This window comes from Talpa occidentalis, unplaced genomic scaffold (assembly GCF_014898055.3).
Source record: "Talpa occidentalis isolate TD23 unplaced genomic scaffold, MPIMG_talOcc4v2.1 talOcc4.13, whole genome shotgun sequence".
NCBI lineage: Eukaryota > Metazoa > Chordata > Mammalia > Eulipotyphla > Talpidae > Talpa > Talpa occidentalis.
Window position 1 is genome coordinate 34901850 of NW_023601322.1, and position 23297 is coordinate 34925146.

A 23297-nucleotide genomic window follows, 5' to 3' on the forward strand; every position below is an offset into this window, starting at 1 on the left:
CACCAAGCGGAGGCGCGCGGCGGCGGGACGGCTGCCCTTTGTAGGCGCAGCGCGCACGGCCCGGAGCACCCGCCCCGCGGACTCTCTCCGGCGCCTCCGTCGCGCTGGGCGGCCCTGGCGAGGGGACCCGGAGGAAGCACAGCCGCGAGCCCGAAACCTCGCGTTGCGGAGCTCCTGGGGCGCTCACTTCCATCTCCGCGTCCTCCGCCGGCCAAGGTCCCCGCCGCCTGCATCCCTCTTGGCTTCCGCTGCGCTTTGGGCTGGAGCTGAGCCGCCTGCGCTGCTACAGCGGCCGCCTCTTCTCTCTCCCTCTCCCTCTCACACACACTCACACGCGCGCACACACACGCGCGCACACACACTCACACGCGCGCACACACACTCACGCGCGCACACACGCACCAGCCCTCCTCCCCGCCCCCTCCCAGCTCCTTGATCTCTCGGTCTGTTTTATTACTCCTGGTGCGAGTCCCGCGGACTCCGCGGCCCGCTATTTGTCATCAGCTCTCTCTCCATTGGCGGGGAGAGGAGAGCAGCGGAGAAGGGGGTGGGGAGGGGAGGGGAAGGGAAGGGGGTGGAAACTGCCTGGAGCCGTCTCCGCGCCGCTGTTGGTGCTGCTGCCGCCGCCGCCTCCGGCTCCTCGCGCAGCCCCTCTCCGCCTCCATGTGCCGGATAGCGGGAGCGCCGCGGACCTTGCTGCCGCTGCTGGCGGCCCTGCTCCAGGTACGCGGCCGTCCCCGCGGGCCGGGGGGCGGGCGGGGTGGGGCGGGCGGCGCCGGGTCCCTTTGTTCCCCGCGCCGCTGCGGGGCCGAGCTGCGCACCGGGAAGGGAGGTGCCGCACCGCGCTCGGGAGCTGCGCAGGCACGAGGCTCGGGCTGGGCGCGGGGCTGGGCTGCCGGGGCCGGCGAGTCTCCTGCGCCTCTCCTGGCGGGTTCCGAAGGGGCCGACTGCGGGCCGCTTCTGCTGCTCCTTCGGGGCCGGGGAGCTCGCGGGGGGTGTCTCCAGGCAGTGGAAAGGGAGGCAGCGTTGCAGTTTTCGGAGCTTCTCGCCCCAGTACACTTTGCTCCAAATTTTCGGTTTATTTCTGCGGGGATGGTTCGCGAGTTTGCAGGAGGAATTCGCACTCTTGGTGTCTTAGTTCCCGGGACTTGTCTCTGCCCCACCACACCCTGGCACCCGCGCGCCTGCCGGTGCCCTGGTGCCTGCGCTGTCCTATTGTCTTTACCCCAGCCCGGAGTTAACGTCTGTGCTTGTTCGCTCGTCCTCCTGATTTGCTGCGTGGGTCCTACCTGGAAAGAAAACCTGCCCTTTTTCCCCGAAAAGAGTCTTTCTGCCTGCCCGCGCCTCCGCACCGACCCCTGGCTCCGCATGTCCTTTATCCCGCCCGCGAGAAGTTCCGTTACTCGGTTATTATTCCTCTCGCTCCGTCGGGCTGACTCTGCCCTGCGTGCGTCCTGGGGACGCCTCGCCGGGAACCTCCCGCACTTCTCACACCCCGGCGAGAGCGCCTGCCCGCCGCCAGCCTTTTCCTCGAATCGGTCCTCGGAGTCTTCTCCGCGGCTGGAAGCACCTGCTCCGGGCAGGTCGCAGGCTCCTTTACCACTCGCGCTGCGGGCCCCCACCCAGGCGGCCCCCAACTTTCCGGGGGCGTCCGGCGAGAGAATGCCCCGAGGCCCCTCCCGACCCTCCGGTGGGTCCCGGGAAGCAACACCGGGCGCCGGGGGCGCGACCCCCCGAGCTGTGCTGGGGCCGGGAAGGGATACAGTCTGTCTCCGCGTGCCGTGGGGTCCCAAGGCGGCTGATGGAGGGGGGCATGCGACATGCCAACTCTCGCTGCGGGGCATGGTCTCCCGGGAGATCCTCCTGAAGGGTCCCCTGCGCGCGGCCGGCGGGTGGGGGTGGCCGGCGGGTAGCTGCCAGGGAAAGTGCGGGAGCGGCTCGGAAGTGCCACTGTGCTGGGGGCGGCCCGGCTGGAACAGATGGTGCTGATCCCTCCACCCCCCTCCCGCGCGCCCCGCTCCACGGTCTTCACGGGTCAGGGCCTGGCGCACTCCGGCCGCGGGGCTGGGGGTGGGGTGGGGCGAGGGCTACGGGCGTCTGGGGCCGGACCGAGCCCGCGCGTGGTCTCGCGCTTTCTCCCGCCGCCCCCTAGAGGGGTGTGGGCCGCAGCCGTGCCGAGCCCTGTCCATGGTGCGCCATGGTGCGGTGCGCCGTGCCCTGGCCGGCTTCTCGCTCTCTCCCCCCGGGTCAGGTTCTTCTCCACTTTCGGGCTCTTTCCCTCCCGCCAGCTCTTTGGCCGCCGGTCCCGCCGTTCCTTTCTCCTTTCTTGGGTTTCTTCTTTTGTTCTTGCGTCTCCCGCTGGTTTCTCTCTCCCCTTCCCCCACTCGCCAGCACCCCTCCCTTCCCCCTCTCCGCCCCCCCCCCTCAGTCCTGACTCTGGGATTTCAGAACTACTAGACCAGACATTTTTTTGGCCTGTGCAGTTTTGGGGAGTGGATGGAATTTCTTCTAACTTGGGGGAGGAGACCTGCCAGTCACTTGCTAACAAAAGTACCTCCTGTTATAAAACCGCCCTTTATTCTTGGAGCGCACACTCCGCGTTCTTTCACCTCCTGTCACTTCTTTTATTGTTTCTTCTTTTTAAATGGGGCTTATTAAAGAGGTTATGCTGAAAGGGAAAAAGGCTACTTCAAGTGTTTGAAGTTAAGGGGAAGGCGAAATAAACTTAAAAATCTTGCGTACATCAGATATTTTCTTTTTTTTTTTTAAACAAAGGAGATGCCATAGATCAAAGCACTTATTTAAAAAAAATTAATTTCTGGATATTATTGAACGTTCTGACTTATTTCCAACTTACAATAACTCCTCAGAGTGCGAGTCCAACAGCAGATGGTATGTCCACTAACTTTTTGATCTGAAAGTCAGTTTTAACTGAATACTGTGCAGTGAAGTAGGACAGGGGGAGATATTTTTGGTCACTACTACCATTGGACTATGTGTAGTACCACTGGAGTAATCGCATATCCTCTTTTAGTCTTCTACCTTGAAGTGAGGTGAATTTTGTGGTCATTTTTTTTTTTTTGGAGCATTTAAAAGTGCCATTTATCAATATCAAATAAATGTGCTTATTTTTCCCATTGTATGTTCTTTCTCAGACTCATCTAGACTAATGTTAACTTTTGTAAGTCTCCAGGAACAGGGAAATTATAACTTTGTCATCAAGTTATTTGGCAAGTCTTCGAGTTAGCGGGGGCAAGGCAAGCAATAATGTTGAATGATTTGCAAGGTCATTAGGAATGGAAGCAGAGCAGTTTATGCAACAGGAGTTTTAGGGTTAAGTGCACCATATGGATTGTGCAACTGAGATTAGAAATGACTTTGGGCTAATGGTCTGCTTTAGACACCAGGACAACAAAGATCTATCTGCAAGGTGAAAATGACCCCTCTGCAGTCATCTGCTGTTAAAAGTCTACATTTTTTTTCAGTCCAGACTAAAGAGCCAAGAGTTTAAGGGAATATTTGCCTTACTAGTGTAGTTACAGGCCAACCTTATTTTTTCAGGCCAGTTAAAGAAGAGTAATTGAATATTCAAAAGGACTTTTTGCCTTTACTTTTTAAATGGAATGTTAAAAAATGTTTTAATTGACTGCTTTGTTTTTTGACTTTCTTCATTAGTTGCTCCATAAGATGCATATTTACCTAGCTGTAGTCAAAATTTGCATATTATGCTGTTCAGTACTAACGTTTCTGTTCATTTTAATTTAAGGTATCAATGCCATTCACTTTACAAAAAAGCAGAATTTGAGCATTAAATATAACTGACACTGGTAATCACAAAGTTAAGACAAGCTTTCCTTTTAAATTATACAATTGATTTTCATATCCTTAAGTAGATTAATCATCCAGAAAAGAAAACCATAATTTTATTTTTACTGCCTGCGTAACAATTAATAGACCCGTTTTGTTTGTCTAGTTCACATTTTAATTGCATGGCTCTATTGTTCTCATTTTAAGTGTACTTTTTATGGGTTATATAGCAGCACCATGGACATTTTCTTAAAAGATACTCTGTATTTTTTGTCTTATGACATGGGTCCTGCTTTCAACCTGGATGAGTACCTTTGAGGAAAGATGTGTAAACCCCATGTGATTTTTTGACTATTACATGCAGATTTTGAGTGATTAATATGCAGCATATGAATTAAGCATATAAAGAAACTATTTTAGGATGTGAAATATCTAGAGTACATAACTGTTTTAAGTGTAAATCCTATTTATTCTCAGTGCTTATTTACTTTGTGACAAATTCTTGTGGAAAGTAAGGGGGATTCATGTAGTTGGTCTTCACAGATTAGTCTGCTTGTTGGAATAGTTATGCTTTTTTCCTTATCTTGTGGTGTGTGGCCATTACCGATAGATTGAGCATTACAGCCATACTTGGTGTGATTTTAAAAATAATAACTTGTGTGTTCTAAAATGTTGTGAGCATATCTTTATAAGCTATTTATCAATATACATACATACATACACATCAATTGCAAGTTCAGAATTTATATAAAGTATACTTTTTGATTTTCATACTTTTAATGGAGTCTTCTGATCTTTTTCTAAAAGATTGGACTGAGGTTTAAAGAGCAAGTTCTTTTTAGATAATTCGTATTTTTTTTTTTACACACATAGTCTAAAACCTTCTTGGAGCAGATTATTTTAGAGACAGTGTATTGCACCAAACTGTCCTTAATTTCCTTTTACATTAAAAATCTTCAATACTTAAATCTGATGTGCCTCATTAAGCTTTAGGGTTATTAATCTGGAAATGCCAAGGTTTAAAGCAACAGTTAATCTTGCTTTAAAAAGCCTTTAAAAAAAAAAATCCTGAGTAACGCAAATCCCCACCCTGAAGAGTGACTGAATATAAGTCAGATATTGTGAGAAATGCAGTGTTTGTATATACTCTCTACCACTTTGCCTAAGTTAACTTTATTCAGATTTGTTCTTTGGGCTCAAACGCAAAAAGTAATCCAGTTTAAGCCCTACCAGATTTTGGTAACTTTTATCAGCCACTTATAAAATAGGAAGGATTTTGAATTTGCCACTTGAATAAGTATTTCATATCTGCCATTAGTATACCTTCTAGAACTGAAGTGTTTTCAAGTTGGGTTAAGAAGTGTAACTTAATGCATAATTTATAATAACAAATCATTATGCTCCACTTTTTTTTTCTGCTAAAAACTGGTTTTGTTTTAGATTCTCAGCAAATTATATCTTAATTTGAGCAGATGTTGGTCTTTGTGTATATAGCTATATGTAGATAAGTTCTCATTAACCCTATTCGAGGCAAGGAAGAAGTATAGATAACTGTTTAATAAGAGGTATGTCTTCTACATATGTAAATTGTTGGGTTTAAAATAGGCAGACTATGAGTGTAGGAGCAAAAGGTTACCTTTTGAAAGCTTTGGACTTCAGGTTAGGATTTGCGCTATAATAGAGTTTTTAGGAAAATTCAGGTCATACATAATACTGCTCACTTTTGATTCCTTTGTTACTCTTTTTAGTCCTCAGTGTACTTTCTTGTCTGAGCTTCCAAATATATTTACAACACCCAATATAGAGGTTGAGGATTGCTATTTCCAATATATCTCCTGCAGTGTTTACCACAGTTTGATGCGAAGTGTCAGTCAGTAGTTAATTGATAACTTTGTGTTTGTCATCCAGGGTGGTTTGGGCTCCTTGAGTGTAAGTTTGTTCTATGCAAATGAACTGCCCTTAGGAGGTGTAAAGGGTAAGAGCTGGTGTCAAGGACAGAAAACCTGGGGTTATAATCTGATCCAGATGTAGTTTACTTTCTTAAACTCTTGTGACCTCTTTTGCCTCAAAAGTAAAGTATTGGGCCTGGTTGGATTAATTGATTTCTTAAGAGACACTTTCCAGTTCTGTGCCTCATGGGCTTCTTAAAAATATCTCAAACATTCCTTCTTTTCAAAGACTTTGGAATGACTTTAGGCAAGGATTTTCAGGTACTCAGTGTGGTGGAGTATGGATTTTGAAGGTTATTAGCAACCACTTACAAAATACGAAGGATTTTGATAGGTCAGAGGTCATTTGTATTTTTTATAACCTTTATTTTAATTTTTTTTCTTGGCTATGCTGCTATTAACACTAAGAAAAAAATTTGGGGGGGGTGGTTGGTGAAGGGAAATTCAGTTCACAAGAAAGTAAGAATAGTATTACTAAGAATAAAAATTACTACTTTTATGCTTTTGTAAAAGTTTCTTTGAGGGAAGATAACCTCCATGAAAACCATGAGTTGAGTGATAGGGGACAGCTTTCAAAATATAGATGGGTCAACATTAGAAAGATAGCCCTTTAACATAGCAAGTTCTTCTGTTGTTAATTTCCTACAGATGTATCTGTATTCATGATATATCCATACATACTTACATACATATATAAGGATATGCATTGAAGCATTATTTAAAATTACAAAATACTGGATTAGTTGATCTCTGAACGTCTATCAGGAGGAACTGATTTAATAAATTATTGAATGATGTGCAATCAGATTTGAGAACCTCATATGTGAAATAAAACATTTTAGTTAAAATGATTGTTAAACCACCCCATGTTTTTAGCATAGTCATGCACCTCAAAAAGCTACAGGAAGAGGGCCTCCCCGGTGGCGCAGCGGTTGAGCGCTGGGTTGCGAAGCTGCCCGAGGCCTCTGCGGCGCCGGTTCGATCCCCGGCTGCTCCCCGGCCACCGGAGGAGGATCCCACATGGTGCGCGGACCTCTCCTGCCACCCGCTGCTCCCCTCAGCAGTGTACTTCAGTCCTTCTGCCTGCTCTGCTCCCCACTCTGGCTCTGGTGAATTCTCTCACCCTCCCGCGCTTCTGACTGTACCCAGTGCATGTATAAACAAAACAAACAAACAAATATAATTAATAAATAAATAAACATGCCTCTATTAAAAAAAAAAAAAAAGCTACAGGAAGGGGCAGCTAATCAGTTGCATTTCAAGGCTTCTGAGTGAGGAGAAATTGGACAAAGACCACAAATATAAGCTATAACTGAGGACTAAAAAATCAAGCAGTATAGAAATAACATGAAGGTGACCTACACAAACATGAACAACTTAAAGTTGGGTTGAGAATAACCTATGGTAGAACTATAAGTAGCTAGAACTGTAAGTAGGACCAGAGGAAGATTGGCTAAATTAATGGGTTGTTAAATAATAGATAACTTTCCATGTTGTATCACAGACTGACCCCACTGTGCTGAATTATCAGTACTTGAGAGATTATACTGGTTGGTTAAACTATTGTGATATTTTTTACATTCTTTTCTCTGATTGAGTATTCAGTTTTTCATCTGTTCTGGTAAGTGTAGTTGGAAGCGAACCATGCAGGTGTCCAGAACTTGAGATACAAAATTGGTTAAGTAAACCTTTCATCTTGGATTTTTTTTAAGTAACATTGGGAGAATTAGTTAAGTAATGATTTTAAAACAGCTTGAGCTATTTAAGGAGGGGTTATTTATGAAAGAATAATTTGGATAGGTGCTTGATCCATGAGTTGTTCTTATATTTTCTTTCACAAAATATAACTACCTATAATAAAAACAAGTAAATAAATACTGGAATAATAATGTACTGCTGTGTATTTAACATTGCATATTTAATGTTGGTTTATATGTTAATTGAAAAAATCTACTTTGTGACAGTATACTTATGTACTACATTGTAGTTTTAATTTTAGGTGTTATGTAAATTAAATAAAATTTTACTTAATTACCATAATTAAAAATTTTCACACCCAGATTCTCCCAACCCCCCCCCGCCCCCATTCTAACATATTATTTGTTTTGGTGAATTAAGGAATTAGTAAAAAACAATTAAAGGGGCATAATTTGGAATATTTATTTTCCCAGAATCTACTGGATCTGGAAATGTGATATGACTATTCTTTTCCTCATTAAAATAAGTTTTTAATTTATTTTGTTGCATTAAATATGGCATTATTATATTTACTGCTTTCAGTAAGGATTGCAAGGATTACCTTTTGGTTTTTTACTGCACGTGAAATTTAAGACATTCCACAATTTATTTTAAGTAATTGTCAGCAGGTCATTCATGAAACTCAGAAGAGCATATATACCAAAAAGAAAAAAAAAAAAAAAAGAAGAAGCTTTAAGTGTTTGATGCCGCCTCTTCAAAACTTTTTTAATAAATGAATGGTAATATTAAACCTGAAAAATGAAGTATTTTTATTTCCAAGAAAGAAAATGCTTATGTTATCTCTCTTTTTTAAAAAAGATTTATTTATTTATTTATAAGCACTGGGTACAGTCAGAAGCGCGGGAGGGTGAGAGAATTCACCAGAGCCAGAGTGGGGAACAGAACTGGCAGACCAACGAAATACACTGCTGAGGGGAGCAGCGGGTGGCAGGAGAGGTCTGTGCACCAAGTGTGACCCTCACTGGCGGCCAGGGATGGAACTGGCGCTGCAGAGGCTGCAGGCAGCTTTGCAGCCCAGAGCTCAACCACTGTGCCACTGGGGAGGCCCTTTTTTTTTTTTTTTTTTTAAAGATTTATTTATCCATGCATACAAGAACTGGTGTACAGGCCAGAGGTGTGGAGGGGTGAGAGGATTCACCAGCAGCAGAGTGGGGAATAGAACAGGCAGACTGACTGAAATACACTGCTGAGGAGAGCAGCAGGCAAGTCAGGAGAGGTCTGCTGTGCCATGTGGGTTGTTCCCTGGCGGGGGATTAAACTTGTGCTGCAGTGGCTGCCCAGAGCTTCATAGGTTGCGTCCTAACCCCTTGTGCCACCAGGGAGGCCCTGTTATCGCTTTTTATAACCGTGAGATTGGTGATTTTATTTCCAATTTGGAGATGATGAAACCGGAACTCAGACCTTTTGGTGTTACGAGAATCCAGAGTAAAACCCCATTTGTTGCGGTAGAGTTGCATCTGACCTCAGCAAAGTGCATGTTTTTCTCCCTCCTCTGGTCTGGGACATCATTTAATAGGATACTCAGAGAAAGACTATCACATTGACGAGAAATTTCAGTTCTCTATTGAGTTGATAAGATTTGCTTAAAGTAGTTAACTTTTGAGTTACATTCTCCATTTAATCTTGACTTTAAATATTTTTATTCACTTGGGCATTTAAGGCCAAAGTGTAATGCTTGGTTAGAATTATCACTGTTTTCTTTTGTATGCTCTCTTAGAGAAAGAAGAAAAATCTTAGGGAAGTGATTCATAATTTGTTATATAATGTTCTTAAAATTGTTTGGCTCAAATAATATACTCAAAAGCATTTGAAAAATATTTTTTTTTTTGTTTGTGAATCTTGGGACTTGAAATACTTTCTGAAAGCTTAGAAGTGTTCAAGCTATGTATTTTTTGAAATTTTTGGACACTCTTTTCCATGAATATAAACTCAAGAGTTTCTGTCACTAAATTTTGATATGTTTTAATGTTTAATGGCATATTTTCTAGGTTTTAATAGCTTAAATTACTTTTCTCCCACCAATGAAATTATTTGTCCTCTTTTAAAACGTACATGTCCTCATCTTGAAAGGAACGGCCACAAATACGTTAGCGCCAGTGTTTTGTGGAACAGCACTAAAGGACACTGATTTGTTTGCTGCTGACAGAATCTAGAACTGTTTCCTTTATAACATGATCTATTGTTGAAGGGTGGAGACAGTGGTTTGACTATAATCTCCAACAAAATGTTGGTTGGTTGAACTCTGAAATGTTGAACACTGAAATCATGACACAAAAGCCATTAACTTTATTAAGTTTAAAGGGGATATAATCTACTTCTGTGTAACATAAATCTTTAATAAACTAGAGGGGGTCCACTTCAACTTTTTTTCTTGAATTGGTTAACACAAGGGTTCAAAGTCTGAAGTTTATTTTTTATGGCTTTCTGGTTAAGTAAATAAAAGATAATGTGTTTTGTACAACCCAAATGTTAACCTTTGCAGCTTTTTTTTGCATTTACCCTAATAGAGTCTATTTTGTGCCAGTATCTCCAATACTGGGTTCTAATGTCCTGCTTCCCACATTGTTTCATGGAATTCAGAACTCTAATTACACACATACATACACACACACTTAATGGAAATATCGTCTGATATAGGAAAGTGTCTGCAGAATGTTCATAAATTAAACATACTGTGTAATTGGCATCAAGTCTACCAAAAATAAGTCAGGCAATACCAGCTTCCAGGAGTACCCTTTTCTAATTTTAACCATTCTCCAATGTAACTAATTACTTGACTTCTAATAGCATTAAGTATTTTTGCTTTTCCTTGTGCTTTATGAAATCATATACTGTATTTATTTTTGTGTGTGGCACCTTCCACTGAATTTGTAAAATCACCCGTATATTAGTGTCATCTATTTTTCGAATAGACACAAAATTAGGAAAGAGTCATAGACATTAAACAAATGTCTGGAAAGTTAAAGAAGTAGCAAATTGATTAAAAAGAATACAGATTAAAAAAAAGAACACAGATTGATTATGGACAGAGGTAACTTGTGTGTTTATGTTGTCAAGCTATGAACTATCTTTGGTGGGATTTTCTACTCATATTTCTTCTATAATTCTGTTTAGTTGGTATTGCTTTAGCCAAAAACCAAAGACTTGGAATTCAATAAGTTATAGTCTCTCTTGCCCTTCTCTTTATCAGGATGGAGGCAAAGAAGTAAATGCCTTTTTGACTTGAAGTCTTTAAGCAGAAGATTTGAGTGTTAACAGATTTTAATCTTTTCAGTGCTGCTGCTTAATGCCTTCTGAGCTTACTAGTGACCCACTTCTCAATGAGGTCCTACCCAGATTTATTTTTAATTTAAAAAAGGTTAAGTTGAGGGGTTATAATATATAAACTGCTGGTCTTCAAGCTGGGGAGTGCATCTTTGGGGAAGCTTGACCCTTTTGTGTGTTTTTGACTTTTTTTTTTAAAGATCTGGGAGATTCTGTGAAGGATGCAGAATGCCATACTTATCCTAAGATCTTTTTAGAGGTCTTTTCTGTTTATAATGGTTATGTAGTAGATCTAGAGTCTAGGTAGAGGATCCCATGCATAATGATGAGGACTGAGGAATCAAATTCCAGAGGTAATTACCCATCAAGGATTTGTCTGCTTCAGGGCAATTCTAATTTATTTACTTTCTTACACGTGTAGATTTTATTTTTCTATATTTATAGAGATTGTACTCTTTGTGTGGCCTTAGTTTATTGATAATTTTATTTCACTTGTGTTTTGCCACTACTCATTTTTTTAACATAAAAGTAATTGTTTACATTCAATGTTTATGTTTTGAAGATTAAATTTTATTTACAACTGTCTTCTCTATTTGACAGATAACTAAGAACATTTGTGGAGAATATCATAATCATTGATTTAATTTACAAATTGATTTACAGCTAAGTACCTTGTAAATGAAACTGAATTAAATCCATAATTTGGTTTATGATCTTCCCTTTGAGTGAGACCTTCTTTCGGGGCTTTGTTTAAAAGGAGGATAGCTGTATATTTAAATGTAGATAACATTGGATTATTTGTAGATCTCATAACATCATATGACCTAAAATAAAATTATTTTAGAAAACAGCAGTGTTACGTTTTTCAGTGTTTGCATATGTAACAAAGATCGTCAAGATAATGATTCTGTATTTTTTGAAGCCTTGTTTTTTTATAAAGAAATGGATTTTATATATATATATTATATGTGTATAGTATATATATTATGCACATACAGTGTATGTGAGAGAGAAGAGTATTTCTAAAATACTACTCTGGTTGTAAACCAGAATATAAATTGAGATTGTTCACCCTGACACTGTCTTCTCAAACCTCATGCTGTATCAAATTTAATTTATGATACTTTTTATATTCCAATATTTTACTTATCTGAAATTTATTTTTGTATGTGGTAAGAAGTAGGAGGTCATGCTTTAATTCCACCTCCTAGATTTTACACACATATACATATATACAACACATGGGTGGCTGTCTTTTTCAGACAAAATTTGTTTTTCTGAACTCAAATTCTTCCTTACTAACTGGAGTATTTCTATATGGATTTCCTTCATTTTCTCTCCAGGTATATCAATTTAACTGCCTAGGGAGGCAGTGTGACAGGCTGGCAAAGAATAGGGACTCTGAAGTTTTGTGCCCTGGTTCTGATACTAAACTGTTCTGTGAACTTGAATAAGATAGTTAACATATCTATGTATCCAAATTGGAAAATAAGGAAAGTAAATACTTTCTTTTTTTTTTTTTTTTAAGATTTATTTATTTATTTTTATAAGCACTGGGTACAGTCAGAAGCGTAGGAGGCTGAGAAGATTCACCAGAGCCAGAGCAGGAAACAGAACAGGCAGACGGACGAAGTCCACTGCTGAGGGGAGCAACGGGAGGCAGGAGAGGTCTGCGCGCCATGTGGGACCCTCGCCAGTGGCCGGGGATTGAACTGGTTCTGCAGAGGCTGCGGGCAGCTTCGCAACCCAGCGCTCAAGCGCTGTGCCACCAGGGAGGCCCACAAAAGTAAATACTTTCAATGATAAAGTTGTTGGGAAGAGCAATCAGGGAAGTATATTTAAGTTATGTAGAAAAATACTTTCATTTAGTAAGCAAGATGTAAGAACCTTATTTTTTGAAAAGATTTATTTGTTTATGCATACATGAGCTGGGGTATAGGTCAGAGGTGTGGGGAGGTGAGAGGATTCACCAGATACAGAGTGGGGAGTAGGACAGGCGGGTCTACTGAAGTACACTGCTGAGGGGAGCAGCAGACGAGACAGGAGAGGTCTGTTGTGCCATGTGGGTCACCTCCCTAACCAGAGATTGAACTGGTGCTGCAGTAGTTGTGGATTGCTTCCTAGGGCTGACACTTAATCCCTTGTGCCACCAGGGAAGCCCATGATGTAAGAAATTTAATTGAAGATTTAATGTGAAGATTTCGGGGAATGGTCATTACCAGTTTTACACAAACACAAAGAATGGATGATTTATTTATTTGAATAAATGTGAGGACTTGATATGTGCAGGGAAGTCCTTGTCTGGGTTCAGGGGTACAGCCAGATAACTTGTAACTGCATGGACCACCATCAGTGTTCCTTAGACCCTACTTGGAAGTCAGAAATGAAAGGCACATATTTTAACATTACTTCTTAAATTCTAATAGACTTGCCTAGGCTTATACTAATGTGTGTGTGTGTATACACAAAAATATGTGGTGGTGTTCTGTCAGCAGTTTGATTTGGGAATTGCAGGTCATCAGACAAAAGTTTTTCTGGTGTCTTCTTCTAGATCTGTCTTCTTGCTTCTTTGACTTAATTCTTTAATGTTCTAGTATGGACTCAGATGTGTGTGTGTGTGTGTGTGTGTGTGTTGAGACTAGTCTGAAACTAGACTGAATTCCTCAACCTCTTTGAATACTTTTAACATGATGTGGGGACCCAAGAGAAGAGAGGGTTGAGGTAATACTGATGCTAGCATAGAATCTGAAAAAAGAATGAAGGTAGATTCATTGGTTTTATAGAAGCTAATAATTTATTGATGATTAGATGCACAAAGTGTTGTTTTTCACTTCATTTCATTTTATCCTTAATTCACACATACATACACACACACACAAACTATACTCATATTATATATGGGGATACCAGAGTTCAGTTAGATTAAACTAAGATGCCCTAAGTTATTTGTGATGGAAATAGGATTCTTATGCCTGTAGCCTGATGTCAGATATTTATTTAAATGCAGGTAAAAAAAAAATTGAGACAGTATTGGCATTTCTAACTGGTATATTTATGAAGCTCAGCCTCTTAAACACCTCATTTCTATTGTAAAGTGTACCTGTAGAGGAGTATGTAAAACATAAGTGCACAGTTTAAGCAATAATTAAAGGATATAAAATATATCCTTATAAATAGCAGCCACGTTTAAAAATCAAATATGGCCAATGCTTGGAATTCTCTGGATCCCGACCTCCATTCCCTCCTTCTTCAGAAATGTGAACACTATTTTCATTTTTTTAATAATTATTCATTGCTTGATAGCTTTACCTCTGCACACACAGAGGTGCTTTATATCATGCATATGTATAAATGTATCATGCTTATGTAATAGTTGTGTGTATGTATGTGTGTGTGTGTATATAATTTTTTGGTGATTTGCTTCTGTTCAGTGTTATGTCTATAAGATTCATTCAATTGAGTTGCATAGCTATAATTTGCTCATTTCACTGCTCTAGGGCATTGCATGCTATGAATATGATACAGTTTACTTATTCAATTTATTGTTAATGGGCTTGTGTATGTGGTTTCAGAATTTTGCTGTGATGAATATTTCTGTGCATGCCACTTGGGCATAAGTGCCAGGGATCCTCAAGGGCTGCATTTCTGAAACATTCACTTGTAGAAGAATCACCAGAAAACTGATAAAACACAGATTCCTGGCTCCACCCCTGAGCTTTTAAGTCAATGAATCTGTGATAAGCATGACAATTTGTGCATCTAGCAAGCTCCCAAATGATGGAATGCTGGTCTGCTCTGGGGTATGAACCAAGGAGGGATTGCTGGATTTTGAGCTGTGTGAATGTTTATCTTTACTATCTAATACGAGTGCTTCCACAACCTAAGTGCCAAGGACAGAGAGTGGATTAGAAAAATGTGTTGTATATACATAAAGGAATACTATTCAGATATAAACATAGATGAACTCTGGCTGTTTCCAACAACACGGGTGGAACTGAGGGAATAATGCTAAGTGAAATAAGTCAGGAGGCGAATGAAAAATAGCGCATGATTTCACTCATATATGGAATATAGAAAAACAAAGCAGAGGGTCAGACAAAACCAAACCCAACAACAAACCCTAGAAAGACAATGGAATGGTGGAGGGGGAGAGAGGGAAAGCAAAAAGGGAAGGAGGCACAGTGGACTGTGGTAGAGGGTTGAGTGTGCCTTGATAGGGGATGTGTTCTTATGCCCTTGAATCACATACAGTGTTGTAAACCAGTGTCACATAGATATGTGTATATTCATTTATATACAAACACATAGAGAGGTGTTTATATCATGCATATGTATAAATGTATCATGCATATGTATGTTGGTATATGTATATGTGTGTATAATTTCTATAAATCTATATGAATAAATGTACACTATATGTAAATATAAAATACATGTATTTAATGTATAAATATATATGTAACATTTATATATATGAGATATATATATATGTTTAAAGGAAAAAAAATTTACAAACTGGCCCATCAGGCCATGTTCATATATCTGTTTTTCTGTAATTTTAGCAGTTTTGTTATAAAGTTTAAAATTTTAACTATCTGGTAGACTGCATAGTGATATCTCTCTTTGGTTTTAATTTGCATTTGCCTGCTTACTAATGAGGTTGAGATTGTTTGTATATGTGCTTTGCCCTTTTCTTCTTTCTTGAAGGATCCCCATGAATCTTAGACTCTTGAGTGAAGTTAATAACTTTACAGAGGCTTGGCCTTGCTGTTTCCTGCCCATTTCTGTTGCCTGACATTTTCAGTCATAGTTTGTATGATGTGTTTCCAAGAGTTGTGAGCATTCTTGAAAGCTGACTCATGTGATTAAATCTAATATTTGCTGAGTGCTTATTGTGTGCCAGGCCAAGGCATCACCTGCATTGTCTCTTATAATCTTCATGTAAGACCCCTGAGATAGGTGGGAATTGTTATCTTTATCCTGTTGCAGATGTCTGAATGAAACTGGGCTTAAATCATTCACCCAAAGACACACCTCTAGGAGGGGATGAATGGGTGTGTGACCAACGTTTTGCTTTCTCCTTGGAAGTCAGAGAGAGTGGCTGCAGTGGCAGCAAGATAAGTTTGTATATACAAGATTTTGAAGGATTGCAGGCTGGAGGAGGATTTGGACTTTAGAACGAGGGCTTACAGGATCTCAGTTTCAGAGAGAAAACTTATGGGCCACGTGGGAATGGGAAGATCCAGCAGATTGAGCCAGGCGTAGGGTGGGCTGCTGTGGAAGCAGGCAGTTACTGTCACTGACTACGTGCCCATTTATGGTGATTTGAAGAGATGCAAGGAACTGATGGGTGCTTGGTGAATTTGTGAATCACCTGTTTTTTCTGACCTCAGTGCATACTTGGCACAGAACTGGTCATCACCCAGTGAATTCAGAACTACGCATGACTATCTGATCCTGGCCCTTGGGCTTTTCCAAGCACTTGAGTCCTTGGGGACTCCCAGAACCTCAGCGTGCAGCACTCCTAGTGGGCTTGTAACCCTGAGGAGGTATAAGGATGTTATTTGGCCTCACTTCTTTTGATATTTTGGTCTGGACCTTTGTGTATTCAGCAATATTGAAACTTTGTGGGTCAGTTTGGTGTCTTTGAAGGGACCTAATAAAGAGTGCTTAGGCATCTAAGTCCTGGACAAATCAGACTGAGTCAGAAGATACAGAACCAAAATACTAGCTTTATTACTAATAAAGGCAAGGGAGGAGAATGTGGCTTCGATATATCATTTTGAATATAATTTCATCCCTTACCTCACATCTTTAACAGTGCTGTGTGAGGGATCAGCCACCACCTTGGGGTCCTGCCCCACTAAGTTCTCCTACAGCATAATGATATTTGCACTGAGTGGAGAGACTGACACCCACAGAAAAGAGGTGATCGGGGTCTAGACTCAGTGTGCCGAGTCGTTTCATTCAGACTTTCCAGAGAGGTTGACAGAGGTCTGTGGTGGTATTGCTGGTGCAGCTCTCTCTACCTGAAGGTAGAAGAGAAGGGTTCCATTAAAACTTCCCCAGATTTTGGATTAACCATTAAATTTATGTTCTTAACCATCAAGAGCAGTCACCATTGGAGAGAAAAATGGGCCTCTGTCAAGACAGTCTTGCTCCCAACCTCATGAAGTTTTAGATCTGTCCCTTTACTTTTTTAGAGTCCACAGACCTAATGGGGCATTACAAGATGACCACGGCATCAATTGCAGTCTCCAAAGTTAGACATAAATCATTCCTATTCTGGAAGAGTTTATCCCAGGAGAAATTATGAGCATATAACTTGTCCTGAGTGTTCCAGAGACCTTCACCGATATCCCTTGATTTCTGATGCCCAGTGACTCACCATGGGTGGAGAGAACCTCCCCCTGTTTGATCTTTCTCAACACTAGTCTAGTCAAACCTTTTGTCAGTAATCCACAATCTTTGAACTGAGCACACAGTTCAGTGGGGAGATGAAGACTTAAACGATAGTGAATATGTTGGACAAAAATGAAAGGCACCTCAAAAAAAGATGGGGATTGCTACCATTGGACATTTCTGAGCCTTCCACACAAGTGGCAGCATTTTTAATGGCAGCTTTCTGAAGGAAAACCCAGAATACTGGGGTGGATTCCCCTCCCCCCCTGTAAACATAAGCCACAAAATTTATCCTCCCACTGGGAGCCTCTTCCCTGATGGGTTTCGGTTTGCAACCAGCACATTCAAACCTTCTAATTTGCCTTTCTCTAGGGACTCCTTGAGACGGGCAGCCTGGTGCCATCAGCTGCATGGGCTCTGTTGGGTGTCGGGTGAGCGACCCGGGGACTTGCTGTCTGAGGGCAAGTGTGGCCATCAAGGTGGCTCTTTCCGTGCCACTAATTAGTGTTGCTTTGGCCAAAGAAAGTCACCTGCAAGGGATGATTTCTCTTCCTTTATAAACACCAATCCAGGGCCTCCCTGTTGGCACAATGGGTTAAGATGAAACTTATATGCAGCTATCCGGAGCCACTGCAGCACCAGTTCGATCCCCGGCCAGGCAGATACCCACATAGCATGGCAAACCTTTCCTGACTTGCCTGCTGCTCCCCTCAGCAGTGTATTTCAGTCCGTCTGCCTCTTCTGTTCCCCACTCTGTCTCTGGTGAATCTTGAGCCTGTGCCTCCTTTGCCTCTGGTTGTGGAGCAGAATTTGAGGTAGCCAATCTGGTGCTGTCCTGGCAGGCCTGTCATTATTAATTTGGAGAGTCGGGACAGGATTCTGTAATTCATCTAAAAATAACAAGGATTATTCTACTGACTAGCCTTTAGGCATTAGATGTTCAAATAATCCCCCTTTTCTGTGCCCCAGTTGTCTTTCTTTATTCTGGCCTGGGGCTCATGGTCATCTCTGGAACTTGTGACCTGCCTCAGACCATTGCCAAGGGCAAACTGCAGTAGACCTCACCCAAAGGTGTCCATCCTTTGGTCACTAAGGTTCTTGGGGGTTCACTGTCATTGCATTACGTCCTTCTGATGTAAACAGCTGCTTTCTTGGAGAATAACAAACCTAAGTTGCGGTCACACATCAAGATCAAAATACCCTGTGGTTTAGGAATTAAAGCCTCTTGATGTTAAAAGCCACCTGCCCAACTATAAAAACCAACTGCACTTCACAGTCAAGGCTGCAAACAACCAAGTTAAAAATGGGCAGGACCAGTGTAAAAGGTTTTTTCCCTTGCTTGGATCTCAGTACCTTCCTGATTATTTTCTTCCCCAATTTTGGGCTTCCTTTTTATTTATCAAAGTCCCTAAAGTCTTTGAAGGGGCCCAATAAGTAGGACATCCTCTTCCTGAACCAAACTATAACCCAAGTGAAATATAAGCCAGAATGTCCACAGGTAGCAAAGGCAAATATCACCAGGGTTCTGATAAGTGGTAAGCTAGAGGGCATGGCTTCTACTTGTAGGCATGTCTGTCACTAATGGGAAACCCCAGAATTCCGTATACCTGCTCACTGGGAGCAAACTCCCAGCCTGGAAAATGAAATCACCATGCTTGTTTTCTATGGGCCAGCGACTCCCAGGTGAGAGGGTTAAAGACAGGGCTGGGCACCAGCTGCTTCATTATACTTCGAATGCAACTGTCATGTAGGTTCTGTGCATCCTTTTTGCTAAGGCAGAAGTTCACAAACCTCTTGGTCTCAGGATGCCTTTACACTCTTAAAAGTTATCACCCCACTGGGCTTTTACAATATAATATCTATCAATGTTTTGCATATTAAACATTAAACTGAAAAAAAAGTATAATATTCTATTTGTTTAAAAATATTACAACCATTAACATGTAACATAAATACCAATTTTTATGAAAAATCACTATTTTCTGCACCAGAAAAGCAAATTTAGTGGTAAGAGCAACATCAGGCTTTTCAAGTTTTGCAAATTTCCTTAATGTCTGTCTTAGTAGAGTACACTTGGTTCTTTTGTATCTGCTTCTGCGTTTATGCTGTTAAGGTATCACAGCTTCTGGAAAACTCCACTTTACACTATGAAAGCATGAGAGTGAAAAGGCAAATAACATAATAATGAAAATAGTTTTGCCCCTTCAGGTCCCCTGAGGGATCTCAGACCACACTCTGAGAACTGCCATCCAGGGTATGACTGGGGGAGTGGGAAGGGGTGGGAGTGTTAGACTTAGCAGAGTTACATTCTCATGGATGGAAGAAGCATGAGGAGGGGAAGAATTCTCTTCTACAATTTGCAATAGCAAAACTGTCCAGATGCCAAACTTAAATCATTCACCATGGAAAAAAATGCTAGCCTGAGCCCCTGGATTGAGACTGGAAGTGATGATGTTACCTCTATAACCTCTCCGTTAAGCATGCAGGTCTTGTGGGTTTGCTTCTTTATTACTTAACCTACTAGAACACCCCTGGACTGGGTGCCGCTTTGGGAACAAGTGCAGGAATGACTTTGAACTCTGATGTTACTGACAGTGCCCTCTTTTCACAGCAGTGCATTTCTGGAAGTTGTGCCATGAATGTTATTTTCTCACAAGAATAATGTTATAATTGGTTTGGGTATATCTTATCAAGAACTCGGGGTTAGATAAATCATCACGATGGCCAGCTATTAAAATTAAATCAGAGTTATGGGTACTGTAAATGTCTTAAGTATTTTTTGCAAACTGAAACTGCACTCCAGGTTTTATGAAATGGAGCCAAATTGTACATGAATACAAAGGAGTGCAGAGTATAGGAAGTGTACAAAGAGCCTATTACAGACTAATTTTCTCTCACCAGTATCACCGACTGCCAATTAATAGACTAGTTCTGATATGTATTTACTGATAATTTTCCTTTTGTATTTTTGGTAGACCTTGGAGTGGTGGTAGTACTTTGATTTGGTAATTTAGAAAGCAAGAAATTTAAGAAATTTTGACCTCATGTCTTTTTCTCTCCAGTTTTTTTCCTTAATGAACAGATAAGTTGAAATTATTCCATGCATATATATATGGGAATCACATTTTATGAAAAACTAAAATGGCAGCTTGTAGATTTGTCACTTGGTTTTAGTTTATATAGGACAGTTCCCAATCTTGGCCAGTTAGGTGTTATTTATCAGTGCATTTGGATGCTTCCTGGGTTTGTTTTGTTTTGTTTTGTTTTATGATCAGGCAGTGGTTAAGGATGGTCCCCAAAGCCATTAGGTGCTGGTGTAAATACCGTACCTAGGCTGACAAGCTAAACAACCCTGGGCAGGTTCATTTGTTTGCTTTCATGTCTGCAAAATAGCTCTATAATTTATTTAACTCAGGGCTGTTTGGAAGATTTGTTAAGATACAAGGTGTGGTCAACTTTGTAGCATAGTTCCTGGCACATGGTGAATTAAAAAAAAATAATAAAAATCCCTCAAATCTTTATTAGTAAAAAAGTACTAATAAAAACTGAGTAATCACCAATATTCAGTGTATTTAGTTAAGTCAATTCCCCTGTGGTTATAAACATGACACACTCAAGTGCTGTACTATCTGATGACATTTTGAGCATTGTATATTAGCATGTTGTCATCTTTGGTGAGTGTAATGAGTTGATAGGGCAAAAATGAGTTGAAGGCCATCTAAGCTTAATGGCCTTCTCTACTAGAATTGCCTTTGGCACTTCTGGAACTTTTAATGGCAGTTTAATTCCATAACTGCTGGTGTCTCTATCTCATGATAGTGTTATCCCTTTATAAGCCAAGTAAATCTGTAGGTGTGTTGTTGCTGTGTGTTACATTGCACATCCAGGACACTTACAGGTAAATGCCACTCCATGGGACTCCATTCTAGGAAGCCATGCAGCTCAGGAAGCTTCCTCTCACTTGGGCTGCACAGACCTATTAGCCTCACTGTGTATTTGCTTATGAGCCTAAGCTTCATAGGTTTGACTCCTGAGACATCAGCACATTTTCAATGCACAGCTCACATTTTTTGTCCATCAAGCTGTTGTATTGAGGTGCTGCCTTCTGACTCAGAGTTCAATTTCAACCTCGTTTTCAGGTTCCTGGGCCAGTATTGATCGAAGTTATTGTTTGACTATTCTCTGTGTTGTGACTTGATTAAAAGAAATGAAAATCAGAAAAAAATGAAGGTACTGATAGTAGAGATATTCAAGGATCCATCCTAATAACACAATTGAAATAAAGAGGGAAATCACTAGGTAGGTCAAGCGGGGCAAATGTGTGGGTTCAGTCTGGGGTTCTTTGTACCTAAACTGACACTGAGTAATCATGAAGGTCAGAAAGTGCTAAAGCACCCCTCAGAACACTACTCTCCTGGCAGAATAGTGCATGGCAAGTCAAAAAGAGCAAAATCCAAGGTTAAACTTCTGCGCATTTCAAGCAGGTTTCCAGAGATATGAAACTCAGACTGTCATCAATGGCCTTACTGACACAGAAAAAGATCTTTAAAGAGAGGCAATAGCTTTTGAATAATCTTCTTAGCATAGCCTCCAACATCATGGATGGAATTCCTGAAATGTAGACAATCTAGTAAATGTAATTATACGGTGATAAATTGGATTAAAAATAAAAAAATTAGTCATACAGAGTTGGTCCTAACAGTTCCATTATTCTATTATCGTGTACCCAACTAAGCACTTTAAAAATCTCCTCAGTAATTGTTTATATTTGCTTATATCATTTACAAGACATAACTGTGTAATAAGAGTATTATACCACTTTCCATCCCCACACCCAAAATCACAAAAGGGCATCTGTTTATTTTCTTCTGGCCATGTTTGTGAATGAACTTTTTTTTTTTTTGTCATCTTGATTTCTTTACAGTATTCCTGCTTCACAAAATTCTTTAAAAATATTTCTCAGGTACTCACAAGAGCAAAGAGAAGTAGCTACCAACAAAACAGTAGTGTCATAATAGTGTCTTGTGGCGAATCAGGTATTATTTTTAAGCCTTTTGTATGCTTTACTGCAATCCTGAAGCTGATACTCTTAGCTGTTATTACTTCATTGCTATTAGAGGTAAAAGCTGAGGCACACATGAAGTTGTATAGCTTGTCAAGGTCACACAGGTAATAGGGAGCTGAGACAGAATTTAAACCTAAACAAGTTTGCTCAAGAGCTGTGAGTCTTAACTGTTACACACATTACTGCCTCCATTTCCATAAAGAATGAGGAGAATAAACATAAAATAAATGGAAAGTTTCAGCTGTGTTGACTGTATTTGATAATCTACACCATACTGCCCTAATTGTTGTTAGATTATGGCCATAGCCTATCTGGCAGAGAAAAGAGAAAGTGGTGGATGCTTTAGGGGAGAATACCCAATTGATTATTTTTAAGAGTTTTTGATAGCCGACAGAGCCCACTTAGCTTTTAGTTAGGTGATGTTTAGAGCCAGAAAGAAGAGATAATGATTCCATTAGGTTTGGGCTCCGCTCAGATGTGAAAATTTTAGCCTTAACTGACTTTGATCAGAAAGAAGATGGAGAGGTGAGAAGATCAAAAAGTCTGTAGTGATTTCCATGGAATATTTAGGAGTGACATGGAGGAAATGGGAACGCAGAGCTAGCAACCAAGCTGACTATAAAAAAATAGAAATAACAGGAATCTAAGAGGAGTAGTGGAGACTCACAGTATTCAGACTATGAAAAAAAATTGAAAGTAACAAAAAAACAGTGTCTCAGTGAGTTCAGAACCGGAACAGACAGACCAATACTAACAGGCAAGCAGAATTCCTCAACTCCTATTACACTTCTGTGCTTTTTAGACGAGGAGGTCGATCTTCAACCTGGGAAGAGTAGAGCAAATACTTGTAAGAGGAAATTGAAACTCAAGATAGGTGAGCTGATTGTGTGAGAGCACAGAGCGACACTAAATGAGTTCAGATCCTCTGGCCAGCGTGCATTTTGTCGTGGTGGACTTGGGAGAACTTGCTGATTGCTTGTAATCTTTGAGGAATTGTATAGAAGAGAATTACTAAACAAGGAAGGATAAGATAATGTTCCAGTTAAAAGCAA

At 40.9% G+C, this 23297-nt stretch overlaps 1 protein-coding gene across 1 annotated transcript in view; it reads left to right on the forward strand.

The window, feature by feature from the left end:
• The first annotated feature begins 621 nt into the window (after nt 1-621).
• Nucleotides 622-23297, forward strand: part of CDH2 (cadherin 2) — a 224676-nt gene continuing 202000 nt past the window's right edge. The window contains exon 1 of the mRNA XM_054694114.1: nt 622-723. Within this exon, the coding sequence (XP_054550089.1) occupies nt 664-723 (60 nt within the window). The 5' untranslated portion in view covers nt 622-663. The remainder of the gene's footprint in view (nt 724-23297) is intronic.